The sequence below is a fragment of the Aethina tumida genome, chromosome 1 (assembly GCF_024364675.1).
Source record: "Aethina tumida isolate Nest 87 chromosome 1, icAetTumi1.1, whole genome shotgun sequence".
NCBI lineage: Eukaryota > Metazoa > Arthropoda > Insecta > Coleoptera > Nitidulidae > Aethina > Aethina tumida.
The window spans coordinates 42,610,875-42,637,325 of NC_065435.1; the positions used below are offsets into that span (position 1 = coordinate 42,610,875).

The 26,451-nt window shown below is 31.1% G+C and overlaps 11 protein-coding genes and 1 non-coding gene across 14 annotated transcripts in view; 7 read left to right on the forward strand and 5 right to left on the reverse strand.

Annotated features, from left to right (window-relative positions):
• LOC109595116 (thrombospondin type-1 domain-containing protein 4) overlaps nt 1-3,685 on the reverse strand; it is a 124,171-nt gene extending 120,486 nt beyond the window's left edge. The window contains exon 1 of the mRNA XM_020010407.2: nt 3,293-3,685. Coding sequence (XP_019865966.1) covers nt 3,293-3,318 — 26 coding nt within the window. The 5' untranslated portion in view covers nt 3,319-3,685. The remainder of the gene's footprint in view (nt 1-3,292) is intronic.
• Nucleotides 3,686-4,809: 1,124 nt separating this feature from the next.
• LOC109595100 (glutathione S-transferase C-terminal domain-containing protein homolog) lies at nt 4,810-6,578 on the reverse strand. The gene is made up of 2 exons (XM_020010390.2): nt 5,423-6,578; nt 4,810-5,367 (listed from the first exon to the last, which is right to left on the reverse strand). The coding sequence occupies exons 1-2, from the start codon at nt 6,576-6,578 to the stop codon at nt 4,826-4,828; spliced, it is 1,698 nt and encodes a 565-aa protein (XP_019865949.1). The 3' UTR covers nt 4,810-4,825.
• Nucleotides 6,579-6,580: 2 nt separating this feature from the next.
• On the reverse strand, nt 6,581-7,213 carry LOC109595101 (protein JTB). The gene is made up of 3 exons (XM_020010391.2): nt 7,093-7,213; nt 6,891-7,036; nt 6,581-6,837 (listed from the first exon to the last, which is right to left on the reverse strand). The coding sequence occupies exons 1-3, from the start codon at nt 7,146-7,148 to the stop codon at nt 6,581-6,583; spliced, it is 459 nt and encodes a 152-aa protein (XP_019865950.1). The 5' UTR covers nt 7,149-7,213.
• A 409-nt stretch (nt 7,214-7,622) lies between these two features.
• On the reverse strand, nt 7,623-9,282 carry LOC109595106 (uncharacterized). Its single transcript, XM_020010397.2, has 2 exons — nt 9,238-9,282; nt 7,623-9,186 (listed from the first exon to the last, which is right to left on the reverse strand). The coding sequence occupies exon 2, from the start codon at nt 9,174-9,176 to the stop codon at nt 7,815-7,817; it is 1,362 nt and encodes a 453-aa protein (XP_019865956.2). The 5' UTR covers nt 9,177-9,186; nt 9,238-9,282; the 3' UTR covers nt 7,623-7,814.
• A 1,168-nt stretch (nt 9,283-10,450) lies between these two features.
• LOC126265718 (brachyurin-like) lies at nt 10,451-11,521 on the forward strand. The gene is made up of 6 exons (XM_049968122.1): nt 10,451-10,492; nt 10,546-10,635; nt 10,694-10,797; nt 10,854-11,020; nt 11,075-11,346; nt 11,404-11,521. Exons 1-6 carry the CDS (start codon nt 10,451-10,453, stop codon nt 11,503-11,505), a joined length of 777 nt encoding a protein of 258 aa, XP_049824079.1. The 3' UTR covers nt 11,506-11,521.
• A 783-nt stretch (nt 11,522-12,304) lies between these two features.
• LOC109595090 (brachyurin) lies at nt 12,305-13,699 on the forward strand. 2 transcript variants are annotated; one of them, XM_049970413.1, is made up of 7 exons: nt 12,305-12,366; nt 12,432-12,535; nt 12,589-12,666; nt 12,790-12,887; nt 12,938-13,104; nt 13,234-13,511; nt 13,571-13,699. In XM_049970413.1, the coding sequence occupies exons 2-7, from the start codon at nt 12,494-12,496 to the stop codon at nt 13,676-13,678; spliced, it is 771 nt and encodes a 256-aa protein (XP_049826370.1). In that variant the 5' UTR covers nt 12,305-12,366; nt 12,432-12,493; the 3' UTR covers nt 13,679-13,699. The 2 variants fall into 2 exon arrangements, with proteins under 2 accessions (XP_049826370.1, XP_049826371.1); XM_049970414.1 differs by having other exon boundaries at nt 12,339-12,366; nt 12,446-12,535.
• Nucleotides 13,700-14,594: 895 nt separating this feature from the next.
• On the forward strand, nt 14,595-17,693 carry LOC109595091 (ionotropic receptor 40a). The gene is made up of 16 exons (XM_049970624.1): nt 14,595-14,748; nt 14,891-15,004; nt 15,079-15,173; nt 15,227-15,322; nt 15,377-15,513; nt 15,563-15,728; nt 15,780-15,883; nt 15,932-16,019; nt 16,076-16,234; nt 16,290-16,452; nt 16,515-16,643; nt 16,694-16,794; nt 16,842-17,004; nt 17,057-17,153; nt 17,208-17,440; nt 17,494-17,693. Exons 1-16 carry the CDS (start codon nt 14,607-14,609, stop codon nt 17,691-17,693), a joined length of 2,187 nt encoding a protein of 728 aa, XP_049826581.1. The 5' UTR covers nt 14,595-14,606.
• A 1,579-nt stretch (nt 17,694-19,272) lies between these two features.
• On the reverse strand, nt 19,273-22,805 carry LOC109595093 (coiled-coil domain-containing protein 113). Of its 2 annotated transcripts, none has more exons than XM_049961097.1 (9): nt 22,627-22,805; nt 22,452-22,577; nt 22,200-22,398; nt 20,236-20,364; nt 19,947-20,179; nt 19,696-19,895; nt 19,541-19,636; nt 19,407-19,480; nt 19,273-19,349 (listed from the first exon to the last, which is right to left on the reverse strand). In XM_049961097.1, the coding sequence occupies exons 1-9, from the start codon at nt 22,670-22,672 to the stop codon at nt 19,316-19,318; spliced, it is 1,137 nt and encodes a 378-aa protein (XP_049817054.1). In that variant the 5' UTR covers nt 22,673-22,805; the 3' UTR covers nt 19,273-19,315. The 2 variants fall into 2 exon arrangements, with proteins under 2 accessions (XP_049817054.1, XP_049817053.1); XM_049961096.1 differs by having other exon boundaries at nt 20,236-20,475.
• Nucleotides 20,775-21,119, forward strand: LOC109595105 (anaphase-promoting complex subunit 13). Its single transcript, XM_020010396.2, has 2 exons — nt 20,775-20,858; nt 20,910-21,119. Exon 2 carries the CDS (start codon nt 20,910-20,912, stop codon nt 21,117-21,119), a length of 210 nt encoding a protein of 69 aa, XP_019865955.1. The 5' UTR covers nt 20,775-20,858.
• Nucleotides 21,119-22,023, forward strand: LOC109595104 (AN1-type zinc finger protein 1). The gene is made up of 2 exons (XM_020010395.2): nt 21,119-21,499; nt 21,557-22,023. The coding sequence occupies exons 1-2, from the start codon at nt 21,119-21,121 to the stop codon at nt 21,980-21,982; spliced, it is 807 nt and encodes a 268-aa protein (XP_019865954.2). The 3' UTR covers nt 21,983-22,023.
• Nucleotides 22,806-22,862: 57 nt separating the features above from the next.
• Nucleotides 22,863-24,509, forward strand: LOC126264234 (uncharacterized). Its single transcript, XM_049961100.1, has 6 exons — nt 22,863-22,983; nt 23,037-23,210; nt 23,266-23,391; nt 23,883-24,056; nt 24,110-24,192; nt 24,243-24,509. Exons 1-6 carry the CDS (start codon nt 22,870-22,872, stop codon nt 24,478-24,480), a joined length of 909 nt encoding a protein of 302 aa, XP_049817057.1. The 5' UTR covers nt 22,863-22,869; the 3' UTR covers nt 24,481-24,509.
• Trnai-aau (transfer RNA isoleucine (anticodon AAU)) lies at nt 23,631-23,713 on the forward strand. Its single transcript is given in 2 exon segments — nt 23,631-23,668; nt 23,680-23,713. It is a non-coding gene; the product is annotated as a tRNA-Leu (tRNA).
• Nucleotides 24,510-26,451: the final 1,942 nt, after the last annotated feature.

The following is a 26,451-nucleotide window of genomic DNA, read 5'->3' on the forward strand; positions in this document are numbered from 1 at the left end:
TCGGATTTCACTGTAATATTCAGTGACAGCTGTTGTCGTCCTTCCGGTATTCTAAATCGGAGTGTACAATTACAAATACTTGACAATGTGTTGGGTACACTTTGGTTTGCAGTTAATGATACAGTCGGTTCATCCCCGGAAACCAACAATGGATTTTATCCCCCCTGATACTGAGGGGTTCCGATGTTTGTTGTCACACAATGAACAACTCAAACAAAGCACACGAGGAAACAGTGTTATAATTAAAATTGTCCACTAAATTTTTTAATGGCGACGTACTAATTCAATTTGGTTGTTAGATACTGTTACCATGAATTAAATCAGATTTATTTCTAGCCACGACTATGTAAAACAGAGATTATGTCATTGATTAAATGAAGGCGAATTTTGTGATAAATTTGCTCTTAACAGTTAATTGTTGTGCACACATAGCAATTACAATGAATTTATCTGCTACTTCTGGATGCCCTACATGCCACATGCATATTTATGATTATAGTTATTAATATAACTGTAAAACCATTTTCATTTTTATTATAAGTAAAATGCTACAAGTGCCCTACACGATATATATATTTATAACTTCTTCATTCCTATGTAATGTTGTTTTGTGCTTTTTTATCTTGGCACGTTACCACTTAATTCACGACCAAAAGGAGTGCCCGACATTTAATTTTCGAATAAATTTGGTCTGTGAAAGCTCTGATTAGTACTGTTTTTCTATAAAGTTAAAGATATCATTAACATATCAATGCTTCAATCTGACTGAAATTTCTTAGATTAATTCTAACACATATTTATTGATTAATGTGGAGATAAATACGGGGAATAATCCCAATTAACATTTGAGTTTTGACAAGAAAATGCTTGTATTTTTTGTAAATTATAATATAATTGTGTATTTAAATATTGTGAAACGGTGTCATGTTTCAACAAGAATATATTAGACGTAATATTTTACCTTTAATAACTTTCAAGCAGAATTTGCATAACTTGTTTGTAAAATTCGTTATCATTCATTATAATGTGTTTGATAAGATGTATCAAATTTTCTTCGATTGGAAAAAACAACGGCAATGTTCCAATTAATTATCACAACGTTGTCGATTGAAAAAATAAAGCGTCCAAAATTGATAAAAATATTTCGGTCCAATCAACAAAGATGAGACTTTTATCTCTTTGAATAATGATTGAAAGATTGGAATTGCAGCGTCCAATTTACTAAACTGGCCAACCACACCGTTTTAAATTTAGATACGAGCTGCCATATCAAAATAATGCCACCGAAGATCGAAAACTGCGATATCATTCATCGAAACGATAAATTGACTCGTGAAAGATTTATTTTAAATCAAACATTTTATTGGAAATAACATTTATCTGGATCACTGATGATACCGTCATTTTATTCAGATGATACGCATTTCCTGCAATAACGCATTTGTATTAATGCGAATTCCAATTATACCTGTGTCGGTATTTGTGCCTTTAGGGTATGAACGTCCAAGGATTTTTAAATTGCTTGCAATATTAACTTTCAATAATACAAACACTGACAGGAGACTTCTCTGTTGTCTCGGCTTATTTCTGTCACTTACTAAGTTAAATGTTAATCCCCCTTTAGTGTCTCGGTCCTAAATTAGTTCCGTGTGGGTCAAAATTGTTCAAAGCTCCTAAATTTAATTTAGCAATATTTTAATGTCGAATAGCAATTTAAATGTTTCACGTCTAGTTTAGTATTCTGTGTTCGCTGCCCATTTACATAACATAGCCGAGATATCAGTGACAATTTCAAAACAAGTAGTTCATTCAATAAAAATATTTAAATTTGTCACGTTCAGCCTACCTAAACTTGCAGTTCCATATGGCGTTTAATATTTAAATAATTAATAATTACGAAATACGCTTAATTATATTCCGGTACAGGCATGTAATTTTCGTTTTCTTAATGTCCCTCGTCAACACCTTATCAATCAAACTTGTAACCCGCAATTATGGTAGATCTCGGCAATTATGAAGCACATGTCCAATATGATGGGTTTGATTTGGACGAGTTTTTATGTTAAGTTCAATCACGCACCGAATGCAATAATTACGTTCAAAGTCTAAGTAAAATTTTGAAAACTCAATTAGTTATAACTAATTTAGTATCATCCACTCAAGGTAATTTGGCATTCTTCAGATTTAAATTTCCTTATATTTTACATTTAATTGCCTCCAACAGGCTTAAGTAACTCTTTCCCATTTAATGCCTTATTAGAGGGTTTATATGGATTATCTTAAGACTTACTCGGGTTTAAATGCACAGGATCAACTATTAAAATAGAACTAACCACTTTACAAGGTGCTTTCCAACTCAATGGGTTATTAATAGGCGTGGACTCCGATAAGATACATGTTAATTCGAATAAATGAACTAATTTTACAATTAATAAAAACTAAAAGGGTTCCTACGACTACTGACCCAAATATGATAACACCACTTTCTCAATTCAGGTACCATTTTATTTAAATTCCATGTGATCGGTGACAACATTTAAAATATTGTTTATAATTATCGACCTGAATCTAAAACACATTTTTATCTATGTGGTCAATGTTGTAATAATATATGTTATTCTATATTATAATTGCTTCCCACGTATTTAGTTTGCGGTGGCATTTGTGGTCTCAGGTAATATTTGTCATTCGATTAAAAATTCATTTAATCCAAGTTTCGTGTTACATGTTACACATATGTACATAATCCAATAGAGCTTCCGTTATTGTCGATTCCTGTTGTGTTGTGAACGACACTGATTTGAAACAAAAATTTTAATTAATCAAAAGTAATTGATGCTCAATTTTTAATTAATACTAAAAATAATTTATATCAACGATTAGTTTTATGTGTGTATGAAATTAGAAAATGCATTTTTTTATTCAAATTAAGGAAACGATTAAAATAACTGACGTGATACATGTTTCCTCTCAAATATACCTATTTTTTGGGACGTTAAGTTTATTTATATCCTAATTTGCAAAATATATTTTATGTCCAACATCTTGGTCGGAACATAAAGCTAAAAAATAAATTATTCATCAACATTACAGGCCATTTAAATTTTTTATGGGTCCACGCAATAAAATTAGCTAATTTATTAATTTAAACAAAAACAAGAAACAAGGAAATAAACCACTGACGATACATCTAAAGCAAATACAAGAAACTGAGTAATAAAACTGCGGAAAGTAATATTTTCGTCGCCGTAACAAAGTCTAATTAACATTTAACATAAGTCTGATCGCTCACCTGAGTATGTTCAAACGTAAAATCATCTTGTTCGTAAATTATTTGCTACCCAACAAACCAACACACAAATCACAATATCAACACTGTCGAACGCGTGTACGCACAAATAAATCCCGCGTCCGCAAATTCACCACACATAATTAAAAGTTCAAAAATCAAATTGGTAACGACCAAGATCGAGCAGTCCGCGATCAAGATTCAAAACACGCGAATCGGACATTCTGATCGTCGAAATTCAATCCGGACCAAGACAATGTCAATAATTAATTCGCTTCTTAACATCATTAACAATTACATTCCGTGATAAATAATTCATGCGGCGCTAGAAGTGCATGGAAATTGGTAAAAAATTCAAACCCGCAAGTCACATGGTGAGTTGTGCATGGGTTCCGTGAGTTCGTATTGGCGGCACGAAGAGCGGGAAGCGACTAAGCGCGTGGATATAGCGATGTTTACGGTCTGATGTTCATTTATCCATGTTAGATTTCGACATGAATAGGCCTACGGATTCGGTTTTCGTGGATTATCAAGCTGACTTAATAAAACCGATTATGGACCATTGCTGTTGGACGCTTGTTTTACAGATTTTTGGTCAATAGTCGTTAACCAAAATCATAACATAATCAAAACATAACTTAGCTCACAATTAAATGTTTGAAACGATGGTTTCTTTCAGAAATTTTGCTGCTGGTTTAATCCACATGATGTTAAAATTAATTTTATTAACAAAAATTATTTCTTCTAATTGTAATTCAATTTATAATGATATAATATTATATGAATATTATGCAGAACCCGAAGAAAAATTAAACCAGTGCAACAAATAATCCATTCAAAAAATTTATTGCCTATAAATTAAAATAAGCACTTAAATAAATGCTGCGTTCAATAAACAATATGAATTTCATATGGTTCCAATATTTCTGGCAAGCATTAAATCTTGACCTCAACACATACAAAATTTGTTTGTTTATTTAATTGGCCACCGGATGATTGCCGAATTGCATACATATTCATCGTATGCACTAACGGAAAAAAAATTTAATTATGGCACATGTTGAGACATCAACACTAAATCAACAAGGAAATGTAAACAAATTCGGGCGTTTTAATATTTACCAAGCGACAGGTTCCACGTGACCCGAATAAAAATTATAATCGTCTCAGATTAAATTATTGCATTATGTGTCTTTTATTATTACTTTGACGCCAAATGATGATAACGTTATTTTACTGTGGCGATAATTATAACCAACTCTTCTGGCTTTATCTATACATTATTCATTGATTTCTAATTATTTTTAATAATTTATTAGTCAATGCATATCTTGTCAATCAGTTTGAAATTTAAAATGTTATTGCGAATTATCCTATTTAGTTTGATTATTTGACTTGACGTTGGTGTTAAATTACACTTTAAATGGAATGTGTAATGATTTTTTTCTAAATTATTTTAATTAACAACTGAACAAGAAATATTTATAAAAAAAAATGAATAATAAAAAAACGATTTCGTATATATTAAAAATAATTTTATTTATTATTAAATATACCAACTAACAAATTATTTTTATTGGTACAACTCACAGGTTGTAACTTCCCTAAATGCATTTGATAACCACAACTCTCAGCATACAACCTCCTGTCTGTGTCCACCACGTCCATGCATTTGTACCCCTGACTCGTTTTGACGTTGTCTTTGTCATGTGTTTGGTCAGCAGCATGGGCCAGACTCAGATAATTTTTATATTCCAGGTCCAGGGACTTGAACCTGTCACTTCTGGGATACTTGAGCACATGACAGTCTCTTATGCCCCCATAACAACAGGGACAAACGACGAAGTGTGCACGGGTGTTGATGCATTTCTGTATGACCAAGTCCGTCGCCACACCACAAGCATGGAGCGCTACGCCTATGTCGAAACTGCCTGTAAAATAGTCCAAATTCGACTGTACAATTTGGACGTTGGTCAAATTTAGTTTTCCTATGCGGTCGATTGCCCGTTCCAGGGATTTTTCCTTGTTTTCCACCAGAATTACGGTGCACTTAGGCAGGAGATAAGCCATCAGTATACCTGTAAATATGCAATCGTTAAAATGTTAATGCAAATGACAAACAGAAAAGACTACCCAAATGACCACTTCCACTGCAAAAGTCGACGATCTTATATTTTTTATCCTGGGCAATTTTTACAACAGCTTTAGCCAAATTTTCTAGCTGTTCACATTTCCTGCCGGCCCTTTTTTCCGGTAAGGCTCCCCCAACGGGGTTTGCGTCCAGTGGAATTTCGCTCCAGTTGAATATAATTTCATGACCGTACGGTGAAATATTATTTGTGAAGCCGCCCTCCAAGTTCTCCAATGACTTAAGTGAATTATCAATATCCTTTTGCTTTGTGAAAATTCTTTTTTCGGGTCTGTACCTATTTGGATCCGCTGTGTACAAACTGTGTTGTGGAAATTCCGGTTGAACAATCTTAGCAATGTTTAAGTCACGAAATTCAGCAGCAACACTCACTTTAGCATCTACTTCTGACATTTTTTCATTCATCATGGTAAACCATTTACAAATTTCCGGAATTTCTTGCTGTAATTCTCCCAGTGGACAAATGGAAAAAAATATATTGAAACATGGGTACAATATTACATCAGCTAAAGTCATAAAGGGGCCTTCCCCAAAACAATGGCTTAAATTTAGTTCATTTATGGGTGTAGAACTCTCTATTGAAGCATCCTTATTGCTAATTCTGGCGACTTTATACACGTTATGCATTCTAACAGGTTGTTTCATGTGATATTCAAATCTGCATATGTTGGCAGGAAGAGTAAGTACATTGTCATCAAAGTAGCTTGAAATGTTCATCCAAAAATCAGTTACAGTGTTAATAATGTCAATTTCACAATACCTAGTCCAAACAGAACTTTCAGAACATGCCATTAAACAGGCTTCACGAAAACCTAATAATTTCTTTACATCGTTCAAGTTACTATTTTTTACAATGTACCTAGCAGTTGAGCACAATCCTGATATTATACTATTGTTACTTAGTACTGCAGGCCAGGTACAATAACTTGCCATTTCAGGAAAATCTTGTATAACTTCATGAGCCACATTGTTCAATGTAATTTTCAAAAGAGGTTTGTTAGGCTTGTTCACTTGATGTTTCACTTTAAGCTGTATATTAGGTGACTCAGACAGGGCAAAAATAAATAGGGTCACATAAGTTTCAATATCAATAAAATACTGGTTGTCCTTTTGGTAGACATTAATAAATAATTTGTCCATTTTTATACACTGTTTGCTATTTGTCTTTGCACTCTTTGTAACATTCTTTTATTTAACACCTTTTTCCGAGCAACAACACAGAATGTTGAGATTAAACTAGCTAAGAACATCAAACCTTCAAACCTCCAAAAGGCTTGTTCATCATAATATGCTGCTCGATCACAACTCCTGGTAACTGTTTCACCATTTGCACACTTCAGTACTTCTTTAAAATGCGTATGTATGCACACTCCTATGCTCTTGCTTGCTATTTCGAAAGCTAAAACAAAGACATTTGTAATGTGACATTTTTAATAAAAATAAAGTACATACCTGAACAAGGCTCGCAATCCTTAATAACCTCGTAACTCTCTTTTTCGAAACACGTCGAGTTCTGTTCAACAATGAAACTCTTCCTTCTAATATGAGTAGTTGTGTCAGTCCAATGCGATTCCCATATTAAAACGACAACTGTTAACCTGTATATGAGTAGGTTATGTACTGTGAACACGTTTTTATTTCAGTTTTTACTTACACCCCTAAAGCTGTGATTCCTAGAAGCATACGCCTTTTGGGACACGATTCAATCATGTTTGAAGGAAGATGTTTACCATATTTACAAAATCATCTGTGTTGGAACTTAACCTAAGTTTTCGAGTGGTACAGTAATCTGCATTCAAACAGAATTGAATTAAATAATTCAATGATTAATTAATTTTTACAAGTACTTTTTAAATGCTTCATAAAGTTATTACTGTGTTATATAATTTAATTCAACAAAAACGATTGTTTTAAGTAAAGTATATATTTTATTAATATAAATTTCTGTAATTCCCATGTTATTGTATATATGGCACATAACAGATGGCGCAGCTGATGGAGACGATTTAATTTTTATAATTTTTAGGTATATTTTGTAATATCAAAAAAATTATATTTTACGAAATATATGTAAAAAATGTCTGAAAAATTACCTCTCAAAGAAGAGTAACATCTACTTATCGATTTGATGAAAAATGCCCTGCATATAATTTCTAAATATACTTATTAAAACAAGATTTTTTTTATTGTTGTATGTATTTTATTCGTCACATTTACTTATATACCAATAATTTTTTGCAATAACAAAAATATTGATTACAATGTACTTTTACATATGTTGTTGATGTATGAGAAACAGCAAGAGAATCATCGTCAGTCAATTCTATGACACCACCAATTAAATTCTTTCCATACATACGCACATAAAATATCTAACTAAAGCGAATCCCATAAATGAATCAGTCTCATTTGTTCCTCCCTAACCCAGTCATCATCTTCGTACGACATTTGTGCCAAATTATTCACCAGTCGTGGTACACAATCAGTAATGTCTTCTTTTGTCATATCATTCCTGGACAAATATTCATTTAATTTTTCTTTAATATCGCTTCTACAAAGAGCCAGTTCTAATAAAATTCCACTAGCAAATTGCAGGCAAGACCAGAAGGATTCATCCCTTGTGAGTTTTAATAATTCTATATACTTTTTGTGTAGATCTAGAATTTTGTCGAATTTTCTCTTACTATTGCTGAACATACGAAAAATCTTCTTTTTATTAAGGCATCTACTCGCTCTTATTAAACAATAAATGATATGTAACATATAAAAATCAAAGTCTCTTTCGCAGTAATCAACCCCTTCCAAAAGAGTTTCATCAAACGGCATCATGAAGAAAGAAAAGAATATTTCCAAACCGGTGTACTCGAAAACCTCTTTGCACACTTCGATTCCTTCTTGTCCGCATAATGCGACGTTAAAAATTTTCAAAGCAATATAACTGTCGTATTGGTGGCCCTCAACAAGAGACAACAAGTATTGCACGCCATGTTCTCTTACAAAACACTTCTTGTTCTCATGGTACGGTAACACCGCCTCTAACAAATTGAATATAACATTTAAATAAAACAAATCGGAAATGTCGGCAAAAACATAATGTGCTAAGTCAATCATACTTGGAGCGATGCCATTCATTTTGCCAAACTCCTCTAAACCCCTCGGATTATCCTTGGTTAAAGTCAGCATCATACATACAATCCAAGATTTCCTTACGTCGGTGAGAGGCAACTCGTCCAGTCGTGTCACCAACCAACCCAACAAATAATAATCTCCATCACAATCAGCAATTTTGTAACTCTGAAGTTTCAGTAGGTTCGATATCACATGGAACAGTGTGGTTTCAAAAAATAATCGTCTCTCTTTTGCAAACTCCAACTGTTTCAGGCAATTTCCGTACACATCATGTTTTACACATTCTTCAGCTAATTTTTTAATTATGGTTTCATCATTTGGGAGTTCAGTGACAGATTCGAGGAAGCACAAGCTTTTAAAAGACAAATCCGCCGGACCCATTTCTATCAATTCGTTATAATAGAATATGATATCATGAGCTATGAAAATTTCTATGTATTGTTCTTCGAGCAGACCACTCATAGAGTGCATAACATCAATCAGTTCTTTTTTGGCCTTTGTAAATAATTCATTGTCGGGCACAATTTTATCGATGAGCCGATAATAAATCAGGAACTTATTGACGAATGTATTTACAGTCAAGATAGGGTTCGATACCTTTGTACTCATCTTTTGGATGCTGCACGTGAGATGTGTTATTAATAGGTTAATATTGTGTATTATAACATACCTTTGTAAAATTTCTACTATAAATTTAAAATAACGGTTCCGGACGTAAGCCTCTAAAACTTTTCAAAATTGTCAATGTGACATTTTTCAATAATATATTATTGTCAATGTATCATAGTTCAACACTATATTTATCAGTTTATTTTTAATAAACAATGTCATATTATCTTTTTAATCGGGTAAAACATCGAATTAAGTTATATTTGTATATATTGTGTTTTATTATAATATAACAACAACAGTAGTTAATCCTATTCATATGTTTATGATATGTTTATCACCCAAATGTGTTATTAATTTTGTGAAAATTACACTTATCTATATAATATATTTATATTTAAATAAATTATTAATTGTCCTAGTTACCTAGTCCAGCATTTTAACAAATAATTATCACATAGATAAGTAAATTTTCCGACTCAGGAATATTTGGTTGTTTTACAATTTCCGGTACCCAGAGGTGTCGAAAAGGTTATTAAATTATAGTTTTTTATAATATTAAATAAAGGATGAATATTGAAAAAAAATACCGACAAATATTAGTTATATGCAAGTCAAAATTGGATATTTTTAGTAAAAACCATGATTTTGTCTGAGGTCAAACGAACCCTCATCCACTCACAAACCTTGAACCAATTCTAGCAAGTCCCATTTCCTGTAGATTGGCTTTAATTTTAGCAGATGATATTCGAAATATACAGTTATTTTCTTTCAAGTTTTTCGAACTTTACTTTTTTTGTAGCTGCCACTTGACCAGTTTTCTAATTTTTTTAATAATACTGGAAACGATTGACTTATCTCTTGGTAAGTTTGAATTATATTTTTCTTACAGTTGAATAAAGACAAAAAGTACACCATTTTTTAAAAAATAATATTAGATTGATCAGTGGCATAATAGAAATAACAGTAACAAAAAAAGTACTAGTATCTAATTCAAGTAGATATCTTATTATAGAGAGGGTAGATATCTTATCTAGATCTTATTTAAGTACCTATTTTGGTTTACTATAATTTTTCCAATTTTAATATTTTATATACTGAAGACAATATGAATATGAAAAAAAAAAAAATGATCGCCGCCTCTGAAGTGCATAGTCACACATAAATAAATGCATAATTTATAAAGTTCTTATCAATTACTATTTTTACTATAAATACTATAACAGTTCTAAAATTTCATTATCCAGAACTTCATTCAGTTTTCATTCTTCAAAATGATTTTCTTTATATTTTCGTGTTTATTTCTCTTAGTTAAAGTAACAAGTAATAATTTAATTTGAATTATTTAATATTGTTATATCATTTGCAGGCTCAACATGAAAGTTCAACAACGTCACCTGAAATTGATGGGAAAGTGATAGGAGGAAATGAAGTTGTTCCACACTCAGTGCCATATCAAGTATACTAATCATTTTAACAAAATTTGTATTATTAATATTAACGATTTCACATTTCAGGTGGCAATTTTCTTGTCAGATTCACATGGACATCCTGCGACTTTTTGTGGTGGTTCTTTAATAGATACCAGAACTGTACTCACTGCAGCTCATTGTGTATTTGGGTATAGTTTTTCAAACTACCATAAATTCTGTTACATAATTTTGTTTGATATTACAGCATACCATCGGCCACCGTTGTCCTGGGGGCCCACAATATTCGTCAGGAAGAAGATTCCCAAATCAAAATTATGTCTACTAATTTCACCGTTCACGAAGACTGGGATCGCCAAACTCTGAGAAACGACATCGCCCTTATACATCTGCCTGAAGATGTACCATTAAGCGGTAACCAAAACTAAATTATCACCTAGTGCTACAATGACTTGTTCTGTTTCTTAGAAATCATCAGCACCATCAGATTGGCAACAGACGAATGGAACAATTACATCTATCAAGAGGCGAAAGTAACGGGCTGGGGTAAGGACTCGGATCTGGCTACCGCAATAAGTCCGGTGCTGCGTGAGGCTGACCTAATGGTGATTCCCAACAACGTGTGTAAATTTTCGTACGGCTACTATCTAAGACCAACGAATCTCTGCACGTATGGACCGGACATAAACACAAGCTGTCAAGGAGACAGCGGCGGCCCGTTGGTTTTGAATGGTTTTCAGGTAGGGGTGGCGTTTATGTAGTTTGTTTGGATGGATCTGTTTATGTTTATTTTCCAGATTGGAATCGTATCGTTTGGAAATTCGCTCTGCGAATCAGGATTGCCAGCTGTTTTCACACGTGTTTCGAAATATGTTACTTGGATAAATGCACACCTTTAAAAATATAATTTGTTAATTACAATATTTGTTTTATTTATGTTTGTATTTTACAAGAAATTTTCTTTCTTACATCAGTTCAATAAATTTTTGATAATAATGTTAACCGTTTTAAAGACATTTAATTTAATATTTAATTAGAAATGGTCCACTTATAAATATTTAATCTTTTCAAATAAACATAAACAAATATAGGTGGATATATCTATATTATTTATAAAAATAAATTAAGATGGTTAATCTATTTATCCATAAACATTGAAATAGTTGAAAGTTCATAATAATAATAATATTTAACAATTAAAACCATGTGATTAAAATTAACAGAAAATTTTCACGTATTTTGATTATTTTAATTATTCAGAAATATTAATCTCATTGAGAGTCATACATATATACAATTTATAAATAAGCAGTAAAAAAATTTAGATTTTATTAAAATTTGTTCAATAATCGCTGTAACTAAGACTTTCTGGTATATTTCCTCATAACAATCTGAAGAAAAGATTTCAATAAATTTTGCTACTTCACATCGAAAAAAATTACATTTTTTATTAGTTTTTTCAATTTATCTCATTCATGTTATTATTTTAGTTTTATCTCACACTAAACAGTAGTAAACAACTGCGGAAAATAAGATTTATAAATCGACTTCGCTTATCATAACATAATTACAAATTAAAAGTTTAATCATTTTTATTGGATAGTTACGTCAAAAATTTTAATGTTTATGAATATTTTGCAGCGTGTATTTGGAAGTCTTGTTAATTAACCCATGCAATTATTTTTGTTTTGATAATCAAGAAAAGGAGCATCTTAAGTGTGTAATCAACAAATAATCAACAAAATATATACTTGATAAACGTAAGTAGAGATTTTATTACACTTTGAGATATACATTTTATCAACATGCACGTGTATATATTTAGTTTGCGTTATGTAGTTTAGTTCAGAAGTGTAAATACTTACATTGTTTCTAACACCGGACACTATGAAACACTTACTTGCGATTGCATTAGTGTTGATACTATTGGTAAGAAAATCGACATAACTATTTCTAGGTTTGTTAATAACGTAAATTTTCAGTCTACTATTGGCACTAAGGCAAATTCTTTAAAAATTGTTGGTGGTGATGAAGTTGAGCCTCATTCCCTGCCTTTCATGGTAAGTCAATAAAACATATTTGTTAAGCAATTATCAATAAGTTATATAAAAATTCAGCTCAGTTCAGTTTTAAAAAAATAAAATAATTTTAATTAAATTTTAAATGTATACGACTATTTTCAGGCGGTAATCAAGACAGAAATTAATGATATTTCAATAGTCTGTGGTGGTTCGCTAGTGAAAGAAAATGTAGTGCTCACTGCCGCAAAATGTGTAGACGGGTATATATTGTCGATTTGAAAAATAACAATTTGCAGAATATAATTTTTAGAGCGAGCGAAGTTGAAATAACTTTGGGAGCTCACAATATAGATGAAGATGAGGATAGTCAAGTTGTGTTAACATCGAATGACTTTGTTATCCATGAAGAGTACAACGCAACAACCAGGCATAATGATATTGCTCTGATAAACTTACCTGCTGGCGTTCCCCTATCCGGTAAGTTAATTATAATTATAGTGAAAAAAATAAGATAATATTTCGAAATCTTAATTGTATGTAAAGATGTTTTCAATTTTTTGTAGCCCCAAAGTATGTATATTTTATCTTAACTATCTTATGAAACAGCTAGCATAGCCTTGGCACCTCTTCCAACAGCTGGCGACATTTTCAACAGCTACGACGAGCAACTGGGTCTGGTAGCTGGTTGGGGAAGGGACAATGATACTACTTTAGTTCACAGTCCTGTTTTGAGGAAAATGGAAGTGGTTATTATCCCTTTGCTTATGTGTGAAATATCATACTTCTTCGGCCTAAGTACGAGCCAAATGTGTACAATTGGCACTTTGGGGAAAGGTATATGCTTGGGAGATAATGGAGGACCACTGATGGTTAATGGAACACAAGTAAAAGAAACTTCTTAACTTGTCAATTGAGTTATTTATTTATTTATTTTTTTATTTAGGTTGGAATCGCATCTTTTGGCAATGACTTTGCGTGTAGCGCTGGTTTTCCATCTGTTTATACTAGACTGACTTCGTATTTGTTATGGTTATCTACACATTTAAGTTAAATAATAAACAATAAACATATATTAATTGTTTCATTTATTCATGACTAATTATAATATAAGTGTTGACTAAAACAATTAAATATCATATTACAAAATGTTCTGAATATTATTCACAGTTTGTTTATGCACATACTTACATACTGTGGTGGTCATAGTTATGTCAACTATTTTAGTCATAACTCTTTTATTTAATGTGAACTATTAAATAATATTAATGTTCTATTGTTGTTTTATACAGTATCATAAAAACTACTATACATATTCTTATTCTATAAAAAGCATAATTTCTTCAATGTGTGGAACCAAATTGTTGTTTAGTATATCCCTGTATATAAATAAGTGTAAGAAGACCTATGTCAGAAGAATTGAAGCATGCCCATTAGGGTGGGCCAAAAAAATCGACTATTTTTTTAACTTCCGACACTGAAAAATTAGTTCCTATACACCTTTAAAAAATGTTTTCCATATGGCAAAATCCATATCTCACCACTTGATCGTAAGTACAAAAAATAATATTTATTTATCTACGAGTTATAAAATTTAAAAGTAAAGGAGAAAAAGAGGAGTAAACTTCGAAATCTTATTAGGTAAGGGTTATGAAGATATCTTTTTTGTAGAGCGTTCAATTTCCTAGAAGAAATGTAAATAGAAACTTTCTGTACGATCAAGTAATGACGACCACAAAGTAAAAAGTTGCTACAGTTTTGTCCACTGAAAAAAGTACACAATAAACATTATAGGTATTCAATTCAAGTAGTGCAGCTTATATTATTAACACATTTTAATAAGTTACCATAATTTAATAAAAAAAATAATAAGCTTGTACAAACCTTTCATGTTTATGTACTCTTTTGATGATCAAATGGGGTTGTAATAATTAATATACGTTGAAAGGAAAATGAACGCTTATCATATTTAGACATATTGCATGATATGCCAAACGTATCAAGTTCAAATTACAGCTACTTCAAATATTGTGAAATTTAAGTTAGACACAATGAAATATCTGTGCTTTTTGGTTGCTATCTGCGCTGCTAAAACTGATTTTTCCTTGTTTAAAAATAAAAAATGTAAGTAAACATATTTTTTTATCTTTTGATAGTGATTTCATCTCGTTAATCCTGATTGATATCATTTTAAATAATACAAAACATATTTTTTTATTTTTTGATAGTTACTTCATCTCGTTAATCCTGATTGATATCATTTTAGATAATACAATAGAATTAAGAGATACATATGGTGGAGATTTACCGACCGCTGTATTTGATATGGTTAAAGCTTATCCATCCAATGAAATAACTATTTGTTATGATATAAACATTGGTAAAATAATTGTTTGTATTGTATTTAAAGGCGAATTAAGTAACTTTTCCGTTTTTATATGTTTTATATTTTAGATTCTGATTTTTTGGATATTATAACTAATAAATTTTCAACAAATGAAATATTATACAGATTATTTAATATGAGTAACATTGACCATCAAGATAAGGTTCATAACACTAATCAAGTAACTTCTCTTAACTATAAATAATTCCTTTTTAGTATTTTACATTTTTAACGTACCAGGTTGAGAACAATTTAAAATCTATGACTGTTATTTTTACAAACCCCAAGTTTTACGAACATTTTTTATTAGAGGTTTGAAATTGTTAACACCTGTTAATGATGTTGTTAATAATAATGTGCTTCTAGATATACTCGAGAAATCTTATTAGAAGGGATGTAATATATATTTTTTACTATGGAAGAAATACATTCAATAGATATTTTGTAAGAAACATCCACTATGCTATGAAAATTTTAGTTATAACAAACCCAAGAAACGATACGTAAGTTCAAACAAAATATATAATTTTAAAATACAACCAGTATTTGTAGATTTAGGTTATACTTTAATCAAGTATCGTCGCACAGAGAACATCATCTAGAAATGATCAACTGGTGGTTGGAAGGTACAGGACTCTTCTACCATCCAACAGTGCCAAAAAACAAACGAGTTTTCAAAGACTTCAAAGGCAAAGTCTTCTCAATACCAGTTTTAAATGTAAAATAAAACTAATAAATTTTTAGACATTTCATTCATTCACTTTTCCAGAAACCTCCATGGTATTTTGTTCAATATGAAAACGGAAGCATAGTGGACGTCAACGGAAGAGATCATCGTATATTAACCCTTTTATCACAAAAATTAAACTTCAGGTAAGCAGATCACCGAATTATTCACAAAATCTAACGAATTTTTCGCAGATTTCGATATTTCGATCCCCCCGAAAAATCTCAGGGCACTGCCGAAAATGGCGAGCTGAACGGCGTTCTAGGTCTCATTTGGAAACGGGTAAAGCTTTGTGCTCACAATTTAAATTAAAAAATTTAAAAACGTTTTCATTACAGGAGGCCGAATTCTTTCTCGGCGACGTGGCACTTACCTACGAAAGATTGAATTTTGTCGAATTTTCATTTATAACTTTGGCGGATAGTGGAGCTTTCGTCACTCATGCACCCAGTAAGCTCAACGAAGCCGTGGCACTTCTTAGACCCTTTCATTGGCAGGTCACTTTTTAATTATAAATCTGTGAAGGGCGGGTCATAAAATGGATCTTTGTAGGTTTGGCCCGCCATTGGAGTAACGTTTATGATCGTTGGACCTGTTTTGTACGTGATAATTGCTTTACCAAACGCCTGGCAACCTAGATTTAAAATACCGTCGCATGGAAGGCTACTTTTTGATTGTTCTTGGTATACTATCACTATCCTACTCAAGCAAAGCAGTATGTATTGTGCTTTGTCATTGTAAATGATCTCGTTAAACTCTTTATTGAACTAATTATAGGTGGAAAAGAGCCCAGTTCTAGTCATAAAGCGAGGTTTTTTATAATACTATTATCGATTTGTGCTACTTACGTTATTATCGATATGTATTCCGCAAATTTGACCTCGTTATTAGCAAAACCCGGAAGAGGTATTAACTGTTTTACAACCCAACAATTGGTTATTAACAATTATTTTTAGAAAGAGCAATAAATAACTTGGCACAATTAGAAACGGCAATGATTGAAAAAGACTACAACCTCTATGTTGAACTGCACAGTTCCTCTTACAGTTTACTCGAGGTATTCAAACAATAATTCATAATCAAAATATTCATTGTGGGTTTTAGAACGGAACTGGCATTTATGGTAGATTATGGAAATTGATGAACACCCGACAGGTAAACTTCGTGGTGGACTCCGTGGAGGAAGGCGTGCTTCTTGTAAGGGACTCCACCAAAAATGCAATAATTGCTGGACGAGAGACTTTGTTCTTTGACATTCAGAATTTTGGTTAGCGTTTCTCTTTATTTCCGTCTAAAAATATAACACATTATAATTCTAGGACCCAGCAATTTCCATTTGAGTGAGAAGCTCAACACGGCTTATTCAGCAATCGCATTTCAACTAGGTTGTCCCTACATTGATGAAGTGAACAAAATGTATGGTTGCAACAAAATATAATCAAAATGATTAAAATGTTTGTTAAATTTTAGATTGATGGCTATATTTGAAGCTGGGATAATTAGTAAACTAACGGAAAACGAATATGAAAAACTGGGTAAACAAAAGGAGGGACACGAAACTGAAGACAAAGTAATTCCAAGTGTGCAAAAGGAAAGCAGGAGGAGTGCTAAAATAAGTGAAGATAATGAGAAACTCAAACCAATAAGTCTTAAAATGCTTCAAGGAGCTTTTTATTTATTGTGTATTGGAATTGCCATTTCAGGTATGTGTGTGTAAGGGTACGGTATAAATTAATAGTTATTGGTGTTATTTCAGGACTCGTACTTTTATTTGAAATAATAGTGTTTAAACACTATGCAACATACAGCAAGATTACAAAAAAGCATGTGAAACCTATTCAGAGATTATCTAAAAATATTCGGTGGAAAATACAAAATATAATTTTTGCTATAAAAAGGCATTATAGAAATCAAATGCACGATGCTATTGTAGATACTTTAGAATATTTAGAATAAAAATATAGACAGGATTAGATTATATTGTGACAACAACTTCTAAATAAACAATATTATATATAAATTAATACTAGTTAAGTCCCTATTTTTTTCCTTTCTACTAAAATTTTGTGTATAATGTGACAATAAATTACCCAATAATCCTTCAATCTAATTGTAAAGAGGGTTTAAAGGTAATTAATTACTCGGTTCAATAACTAGATACAATTTAATGTTTTTTGCATTCATAATTCTGACGAAATAAACTAGTGGCAAAGTCAATATTGTTTCCTTCTAAGAGAAGATGATCTTTCTGCTTCTGATGCAGACAGAGTAACAAGTTGATTATATTCCAAATTCAATATTGATATAGTTTTATTAACCAAAATACCGTCAAGAATTTTCTTAATATTATTGTGACCTAAGTCTATTAAATTCTAATGTTGATTTATGATAAAAATATACTACTCTAATGAATCTAATTGTAAGGAAAACTTATAGGTGATTAATAACATTCGGAAAAAAGTTCAATAACATAATAACTAAATATAATTTAATGTGTTTTTTGCATCCATTATTCTGAGGAAATAAACCAGTGAGCAAACCATTCTCTGGCATGGAAAACTTGATGTTCTTATCTCTTTGCAGCTCACGCATGTTGCCAATGTCAATATTGTTTCCTTCTAAAAGAAGATAAATCAATCTATCTGATTTTGGTGCAGGGAGGGTAACAAGTCGATTATATTCCAAATTCAATTTTGATATAGTTTTATTAACGAAAATATCGTCAGGAATTTTTTCAATATTATTGTGACTTAAGTCTATTAAAATGTAATATTGATTTGTGATAAAAGTATGCGACTCTAATGTGGATATATTGTTATAACTCAACCCTACAGTAGCACCAGTTTCATATAAAAAATTAAAATCTCCCACATTGTTTAACAGATTCTTGCTAATATTTATTGAGAATAAACGAGTGCCAGCAAATATATTTTCGTCCATTATTTTTAATTTATTGTTAACCAATAGTATATCTTCAATCTTATCTCCAGCAAATGCCTTATTTTCAACAAACAGAATATTGTTATCATTTAAATTAATAGTCTTAACTTCGCCCACAAAAGTAAAGGATTCTATTTTGGATATATTGTTTCTATTGATGTTTAAGGAATCTATCCTTGCAAACATGAACAAATATTTATCCAAAGATTGTATGCCACATTCTAGAATATTCAGTGTTCTGATGTATTCTTTCCAAAGGTATTCTTCCAACACTGATGAGCACAAATGTGGAATATTTTCTTTCACCAAATCAAATTCCACACCTTTCCAATTAAAATTATATATTTTATATAATAGATAATCTTGAAATTTTTTGTGTATTTGAGAATTATTTATTTGAACACAAGAAGTAGCGTCTGAAATGCAGGAAACTAACGTCAAATGGATTATTATAAGATACATTATAGAGTATTTATTAGTAATGAGACATTAAAATAAAACAGGTATTATAATAGCTTATTAGCCCATTAAACACTACATAACATATAGCTATATATATGTTAAAAGTTCCTCATTCGATACCAACAAAACCGCAATTATTTAATAAATTTTATTTTGTAAAAGCATATGTAAAAAAATTACAGTAGCATATAAGAACTGCCCTTGTCATATCTGAAACATTTAAACTTTTAAAACATTCACAATGGGATTATTAATTGATTAACGTACTGAAACCACTCAGAACGAACTTTGTTAGTCTTGCACAAATGTTTCATTTGTGTTGTACTTGCATCCAAAGCAATCTACAACGAATATTCATTAATGTATACTTACGCAGTGTATTCACAAATCTGTTGACCTACATTCAAAATTTTCCTTTGTCTTTCAGCTTTCTTTAAATTCTTCTCAAGATCGTACAATTCTGCTTTAATCGTTACGTATTTCATCGTATCTGGAACCTGTAATTCAATAAATGCGGTTAATTATTGCCAAATAATTTCTTTATGAAAGAAATTACGCAAAAATTTTGCTTTAAATTCTTATATTTTTGGTAATTCTGTTTGGCCTGCTCTATTTCTTCTTCCACAACTTCAGCTTCCTTTTCTAGTTGTTCAATTCTAGTGTTGCCTTCGTTTATTAATTGTTTTATTGAAGACATATCCGAAATTTGACTTTGCAACCAATGTCTTTGGGAATGCAGAATAACATTCGCCCAACCTGGAAGCAAAAATTGTGACACTTGTTAATTAACCGAATAGAAATAGTTGCCGTTCAGTTTCTTCAACTCCTTTACATGTTTTGTTTTAAAATCAATTTTTGCCAACAAATTCTTGTTTTGTATGTTCAGCTGATCGAAATCGACGGCATGAATGTTCTGGGCCAGTTGCTTCCTGGTACCCAAAGCAAGCCTCACTTTCTTAAACGTCATCGCTTCATTGTTGATGTGAAGAATCAGTTTTTGAGTAATGAATTGTGCTAACTTAATCCATTCATTCATATACCTAAAATTGAAGATTTTCATTAAATGTAAATTATTTAGTTAATTATAATAACTCACTTTAAAAACTTTTCTGCAGGAATTCTTTGAGTTAAAGGATCTACGCCGTCTATTACCACTGCTTGCTCGAATAAATTGTAAGCGTCGAGAAGTTCAGCCATATTTAGTTTACTTTCCTCATATTCAGCTCTGTGGTTGAACAAAGTCTTTGTGGATTCTTTTTTGTAACGTTGGAAGGCGCGTTGGGAGTCCTCCATGAGGGATATTACTATTTCAGTTTTGAAAAATGCCACAAGAACTCTTAAAATTATAATATTATAGTGTTTTGCTTATATTATGTAATATTTGTATAAATAGATACTCATTGTTATATTAATTAAAGCAAAAATAAATGGTTGTAATGCAATGGACAGAAATTTAAAGACAATTATTAAGTTTCAGATAGAGAAATTGCTCTAGCAATTGAAAATGGAAAATTGAAATAACACTTAGCAAGTTTTTTATATATTCTAAAACTGGACAAAGATTTTAGTTTAGTACAAAAATAATAATATACAAAAATCACATATTTAAATTTAGCGCCAAACGTTTCCGTAAACTAGTATAACATAACCTCAAAATCGTGTTGTCATTCATCTCTTGTCTCTAAACAATATCTGCCACTATTAATACACAATTTGGAGGTTTGAACGACATCAATTGGGTTAAATATTTTGTTAAATTGTTAGTTTTAGATGGACAGTGTGGTGGCTATTGAAGGTTATTACGTCGATTTGATCACCGATCAGTGGAGAGGTGATAAGTTGCCCGAAGACGACATCAACGTTCCTGCTTATGAACTGGCCGATCCAGAAGCTGACTCCGGTGATATTCATTTGACTCTCAAAGAGCAAGAGCAAAAGTGGTCAGATATATTATTGAGTGCTTTAAGTGAGCACCAATAATGGAGCTGCCACAACTTGGCAAACAATGCGCCGAACCTAATTGCAAACAGTTGGATTTCCTTTCTCTAAATTGTAAATGTGGCAAAGTGTTTTGCAAGGAACACTTCAATATTCATGTACAGACTTGTGTTGGCAGCAAACAACTAACTGAGGATGAGGTAACAAAAATTACTGATGTTTTTAAATGTTCCCAGCCAGATTGTAATATAACCAGTATAGTCCCCTTAATTTGTGAGAAATGCAACAAGCACTTCTGTATTAAACACAGGCATATTGTAAATTGTGGAAACATCGATGAGGAAGCATTGGCTGCTGAAAAAGAAAAATATGCTAAGCCGGTCAGGGATTTTGAAAAAGCAAAGGCGGCTGTTGATAAACAGGTAAATATAATACATTTCTACAGAAAGTACAAGGATATATTTGTTTGTATATTTTAGATTGAAATAAATTTAACCAATGTTAAAAAGAGGGAGAAGCAAAGGCAACTGGCTAATAAGATCCAACTAATGAAAATAAAAAACAGAGCCACTGGTTTAAAAATAATTCCCACTTCAAATCGAATTTATTTTAATATACAACTACCAGAATCATATGGGTCAAAAACATCACCAGTATTTGTTTCCAACACATGGACTTTAGGTAGAGTTACTGATGCTATTGCAAAAGAATGTAATGTTCAAAATAATAATAACATAGCCACGGAAAAAAAGTTAAGACTATTTAGAAAAGATACAGGCCAAATAGTATCAAACTCTATGTCATGCATTATGGAAGATTTATTAAAGGAGGAACTTTTGATGGATGGAGACAATTTAATTTTGGAATATGTAGATGAATCATGTTTGCAATTAGAGTTAAATTAGACTGTTCATTTAAATAAATAAATACTTTCAATATTTTGTAATTATTATTTTGTCTTCAAGAATAAATATTTAAAAACACCTAAAAATTATATAGTTGAAATGGGAACATAAGGGAAGCATAAGTTAATATTTTTCAACAAAAAATCTTGAAAATCAGTTAAATTTTTGAGACATTTTATCTTATTATAAATCATTTTATTTTTTTATTAATGCTCACCTTCTATGTCCAAACGAGTCTGATGTAGCGGTGGACAACAAAGACATGATATCAGACATAACAAAAGGTTGTGACATGTCTGAAAGTACTGACACTCTTGAGGACACCGAACTCGGTAAGCTAGTCTTTTGTGTCACCGTATGGGTGGTATATCTTTTCGAAGCCCTACTTTGGATCGCTTCCAAGTTCTTGTCAATAACTAATGAACATATGTAGATAAATAAGTTGAATTAATTATTATTAAGTGTTTACTTGGCATGGCTGACGACTCGATGCGCTCCAAATACTTGTAGAAAACCTTATTTTCCAATATTAAAAATTTCAATCCAGCTTCTAAATCTTTCAAGTAAGCTTTATAATCTTGTTCAGTCCATTCATCTAAAATCAAACGATTTTTACCACACTTGATAACTATGACATACAGTACCTCTAATTATTTCAGAATTTGACCTCAGTTCCATTAAACCGTCCATTTTTATAAATAAATTCGGGACCACAAAAATGTGTAAAAAATTTAAATTAACAGAAATCTGTCACTGTCATACTATTAAAATACAAATAATACGCTCACCATGATGTGATTGATCAAACAATAGACACATTTTAGTTGGTGGTCATTGTATTTCGTTCGCAGTTAAACGATACTGAAACTAGTTTATTTAATTTCACAATGAGTTTATCGCAGGATTTTATACCTGTAAAATGTGCCAAAAACAACGAATGGAGAACTTCTACTAAACGTGCACATGACTTCATACCAAGTGCCTCAATCGGTTCGATTGGTGTAAGAAAATGAATATAATATTTTCCTACAATTATTTTTTATTAAAATTGCAGCATATTAAAACATTCTGCCCTCAACTGTTAAAAGGAAATGAACAGATAAAAGAAGATGGATTCAAAACTACATACAGCACAAACTATTACCAAAAAGCAATTATTAGCGATCCCCTGCAAAATAACAATAAGATACAACAATTAAATCCATGTGGCAGGCTTAAGGAAGAAAAAGTATTTGTATTTTCATAAAATGATTGTACACAAACTACTTCAAGTTGTTTTATAGTTAATTTTAAACCCACCTCCGATAAGAAAGATTCAATTATCAGAAATGAAAGATAATTATAGAAGAAACAATCAGAAGATTATCATTCCAAAAATGGAAGTAACAGTTAAAAGTCCGAGAAGAAATGTGAGTTATCTATCACAATATTTTTTCATAAAAATCATGTATAAGTAGGCAACTCAGATAACACCAAGAAATTTAACAAATTTAAATTGAAAATTAGTTATAAACAATACTCAGAGAACAATTCAGTATCAACATTTTTTTTAAATATGTATTTTTATGACAAAATCGTTATACATACAAATTTAGAAATGACGTCATATTTGAATTATATTATCAATTTATAACAACGCTTGCCCAACGGCTCGTTAGCTTAGTTGGTAAGAGCGTCACGCTAATTCTTTGAGATAGTTGAAGGTCGTGGGTTCAAATCCCACACGAGCCCTCCTATTTTTCATTTTTTTTTCTTTTATCAAACATGCATTTGCATACACAATAGATAATTATATTTTTTAACCCGGCGCGTTCACCCATTTTATATGCATGCATAAAATATTTACATTTTTATCGATTATTTTAAATACTTTCTCACTAAAAATAATTAATATTTGCAGATTAAAAATTCATCTTCAGAGAATGAAATAATTCTTAACAATTCGGGAGTAGTGAAACATTTGGACATATACGTAACGGAGAATAGATTAAAATATCCGACATATTCATTAAAAGAATTGAAACAAGCTTCCCAAGACATCATAACATTTTACAGCGCATTCGGCACATACAAGGTAAAACATCATACAATCAATTTTTAAGTTGACAAAGACAAAATTTACCGCAGGGTTTTGATGGAGAATTAACGCCACCCAAACGTGACTCGCCTCAGATATTATTGTCTAGGGCAATGCCCAGAGTCCCAAACAAGTGAGTGCAAATACTTAATTTTTATTCAACACGAACACATTCAATTTCAGCGGAATGAATTCATCATACAGAGAATCTTATCGAGACCAGAATCGGTCGGTTTTGTATCCGGATTTCATGGCCAAGTGTTCGAATGTTGCGACATGTGAACACGATCCAGCTGATGGGACGTATTTTCCTGAAAGTTGTCATATAGGAACGGGACTGCCGGTTCGGGCAATTGTGAACGTTGGGAAAACATCGATCAAACCCCACGACGTGAAGAGCACAGGAAATAACAAAAATTAAATGTACTTTTTGTGGAAATATTTGATAATAAAATTTGAACAGATAAAATTCCACCTCCTAAATATCTAAAACATTAAACAAAATTGTTAAAACTTTAATTAAAATATGTATCTAATTTTAAAATTTTTGATAATTACTATTAGTTAATGTTGAGTATATCAATTTCAATTTAGAAGAAGTGAAGAAAATTTTGTAATTTATGTAGAACCGTGGTGGTCAGAGAAAAGCAGCACAAAATCAAACATTTTGTAACATATTTCTTAAGAGGATTTAATTCAAATTTTGTCCAGTCGGTATAAAAAATATAATATATGTAATGTTTGATGAAACTCTTTTGGAAGAGGTCGATACTGCGAAAATTACGTATCATTTATTGTTTAATAAGAGGGAGTGGATGTCTTCATAAAAAGTAGATTTTTCGTATGTTCAGCAATAATAATAGAAAATTCGACAAAATTCAAGATCTACATAAAACTCAAGGGATGAACCTTCTGGTCTTGGCTGCAATTTGCTAGTGAAATTTTATTAGAACTGGCTCTTTGTAGAACCGATATGAAAGAAAAATTAAATGAATATTTGTCCAGGAATGATATGACAAAAGAAGAGATTACTGATTGTGTGCCTCGAGTGGTAAATAATTTAGCGTAATTGTTGTACGAAGATGATGACTAGGTTTGGGAAGGAACAAATGAAACTGATTCATTTATGAGATTCACTTTAGATAGATATTTTGTGTGTATGGAAAGAATTTAATTGGTGGTGTCATAAAGTTGGCTGACGACGATTATTTTACAGTTCCTTATGTATCAACAACAGATCTGGCCAGAGAATTAGCATAAATTTTAAAATCAAACATTTGAAAATAAAAGGGTTTAATTTAAATTCTGTCCAGTTGGTATAAAAAATACATTTCAATAATATAGACTTTTGTTTGTTACATATCTTATAAACGTCGGAGATATTACTTTAAACACATATATTAGTCTGATTTGATTGGCCAAAAGAATAGTACATTCAAAATATATTTACGTGTATGTATTTAAGAATACTCTTTATATTTAGAATTTATTCTTAGTAGGATTTATATTATTTGATTAAATAATACACTCCCAGTGGGAAGAAAGAAACATTTCACTGTAGAAAAAAAGGGAAATATTAATTAATATGAAAAAATAAGGACTAAGTATTGTTGACGTTACTATAAGCTTAAGCCACAAAAAATTGGTTACAATTACGACACCTTTTATTGACAAACAAATTTGAAAAATCAGTAAACGACATTCTTTCTTGTTTTCTAGGTAAATAAAAAAATGAATTAATTGAGTCATACAATATCAATGTGTCTAGGAGAACAATCAGACGTTGACTGAATGAACAAAACTTGCAAGGATATATTTCAGTAAGGGAACCAATTATAAGAATGGAAAGAATATTCTAACAAAGCTAAAAGTACAAAAAAATATTTAATTATATGTTCAGTAGAACAAAATCAGATGGAAAACATGCATTCATCGTTATTTTAATAAAAGTTTGAATCCCAGAGATAATACAAATACTATGTTTCTAATAAAGGTAGAAAAGTTTTGGTTTGGGGTTCCTTTCCTTGTTATGGTACAAAAAATTATTAGTAAAATGGACTTTTTGGTATATAGAGACATCATGAAAGATGTTAATTTATCAATTACATAGATTTTTATGCCTCCAAAGTTGTTCAAACCTGATTAATAGATAAAAATGTTGAAATTCTCGATTGGCCAGCGTAAAGTGCTTATTTAAATACAATTGAAAACTTGTAGAATGACATGTAATCTTGATTAAAACACCAAAAAGCATCAAATTTTAATAAATTGTTTTTATTAATTGAAGGGTCGTGAAATTTAATTTCAAACGACCATTGGAGATATTTCATTGAATCTTTGCCTCACCATTTACAGGTGATTATAACCAGGAAAGAGTATTCAACAAAATATT

Bases quoted from the DNA above. Each gene is read 5' to 3' on its own strand.
- LOC109595104 (XM_020010395.2), top strand. From the start codon at position 21,119: ATGGAGCTGCCACAACTTGGCAAACAATGCGCCGAACCTAATTGCAAA. The intron at 21,500-21,556 runs GTAAATATAATA...TGTATATTTTAG, and splicing joins AGGCGGCTGTTGATAAACAG to ATTGAAATAAATTTAACCAA.
- LOC109595106 (XM_020010397.2), bottom strand. From the start codon at position 9,176: ATGAGTACAAAGGTATCGAACCCTATCTTGACTGTAAATACATTCGTC.
- LOC109595101 (XM_020010391.2), bottom strand. From the start codon at position 7,148: ATGATTGAATCGTGTCCCAAAAGGCGTATGCTTCTAGGAATCACAGCT. The intron at 7,037-7,092 runs GTAAGTAAAAAC...ACTCATATACAG, and splicing joins GGAATCACAGCTTTAGGGGT to GTTAACAGTTGTCGTTTTAA. The intron at 6,838-6,890 runs GTATGTACTTTA...TCTTTGTTTTAG, and splicing joins GGATTGCGAGCCTTGTTCAG to CTTTCGAAATAGCAAGCAAG.
- LOC109595093 (XM_049961096.1), bottom strand. From the start codon at position 22,672: ATGGACGGTTTAATGGAACTGAGGTCAAATTCTGAAATAATTAGAG. The intron at 20,180-20,235 runs GTGAGTTATTAT...CTTCAATTTTAG, and splicing joins CCTGCAGAAAAGTTTTTAAA to GTATATGAATGAATGGATTA. The intron at 19,481-19,540 runs GTAGGTCAACAG...TATTCGTTGTAG, and splicing joins GACAAAGGAAAATTTTGAAT to ATTGCTTTGGATGCAAGTAC.
- LOC109595105 (XM_020010396.2), top strand. From the start codon at position 20,910: ATGGACAGTGTGGTGGCTATTGAAGGTTATTACGTCGATTTGATCACC.
- LOC126264234 (XM_049961100.1), top strand. From the start codon at position 22,870: ATGAGTTTATCGCAGGATTTTATACCTGTAAAATGTGCCAAAAACAAC. The intron at 22,984-23,036 runs GTAAGAAAATGA...TTAAAATTGCAG, and splicing joins CCTCAATCGGTTCGATTGGT to CATATTAAAACATTCTGCCC. The intron at 24,193-24,242 runs GTGAGTGCAAAT...ATTCAATTTCAG, and splicing joins ATGCCCAGAGTCCCAAACAA to CGGAATGAATTCATCATACA.
- LOC109595090 (XM_049970413.1), top strand. From the start codon at position 12,494: ATGAAACACTTACTTGCGATTGCATTAGTGTTGATACTATTG. The intron at 12,888-12,937 runs GTATATATTGTC...TATAATTTTTAG, and splicing joins GCCGCAAAATGTGTAGACGG to AGCGAGCGAAGTTGAAATAA. The intron at 13,512-13,570 runs GTAAAAGAAACT...TTTTTTATTTAG, and splicing joins TGATGGTTAATGGAACACAA to GTTGGAATCGCATCTTTTGG.
- LOC109595100 (XM_020010390.2), bottom strand. From the start codon at position 6,578: ATGGACAAATTATTTATTAATGTCTACCAAAAGGACAACCAGTATTTT. The intron at 5,368-5,422 runs GTAGTCTTTTCT...GCATATTTACAG, and splicing joins CAGTGGAAGTGGTCATTTGG to GTATACTGATGGCTTATCTC.
- LOC126265718 (XM_049968122.1), top strand. From the start codon at position 10,451: ATGATTTTCTTTATATTTTCGTGTTTATTTCTCTTAGTTAAA. The intron at 10,636-10,693 runs GTATACTAATCA...TTCACATTTCAG, and splicing joins CACACTCAGTGCCATATCAA to GTGGCAATTTTCTTGTCAGA. The intron at 10,798-10,853 runs GTATAGTTTTTC...TTGATATTACAG, and splicing joins GCAGCTCATTGTGTATTTGG to CATACCATCGGCCACCGTTG.
- LOC109595091 (XM_049970624.1), top strand. From the start codon at position 14,607: ATGATATGCCAAACGTATCAAGTTCAAATTACAGCTACTTCAAATATT. The intron at 16,020-16,075 runs GTAAAGCTTTGT...TTTTCATTACAG, and splicing joins TAGGTCTCATTTGGAAACGG to GAGGCCGAATTCTTTCTCGG. The intron at 16,644-16,693 runs GTATTAACTGTT...AATTATTTTTAG, and splicing joins ATTAGCAAAACCCGGAAGAG to AAAGAGCAATAAATAACTTG.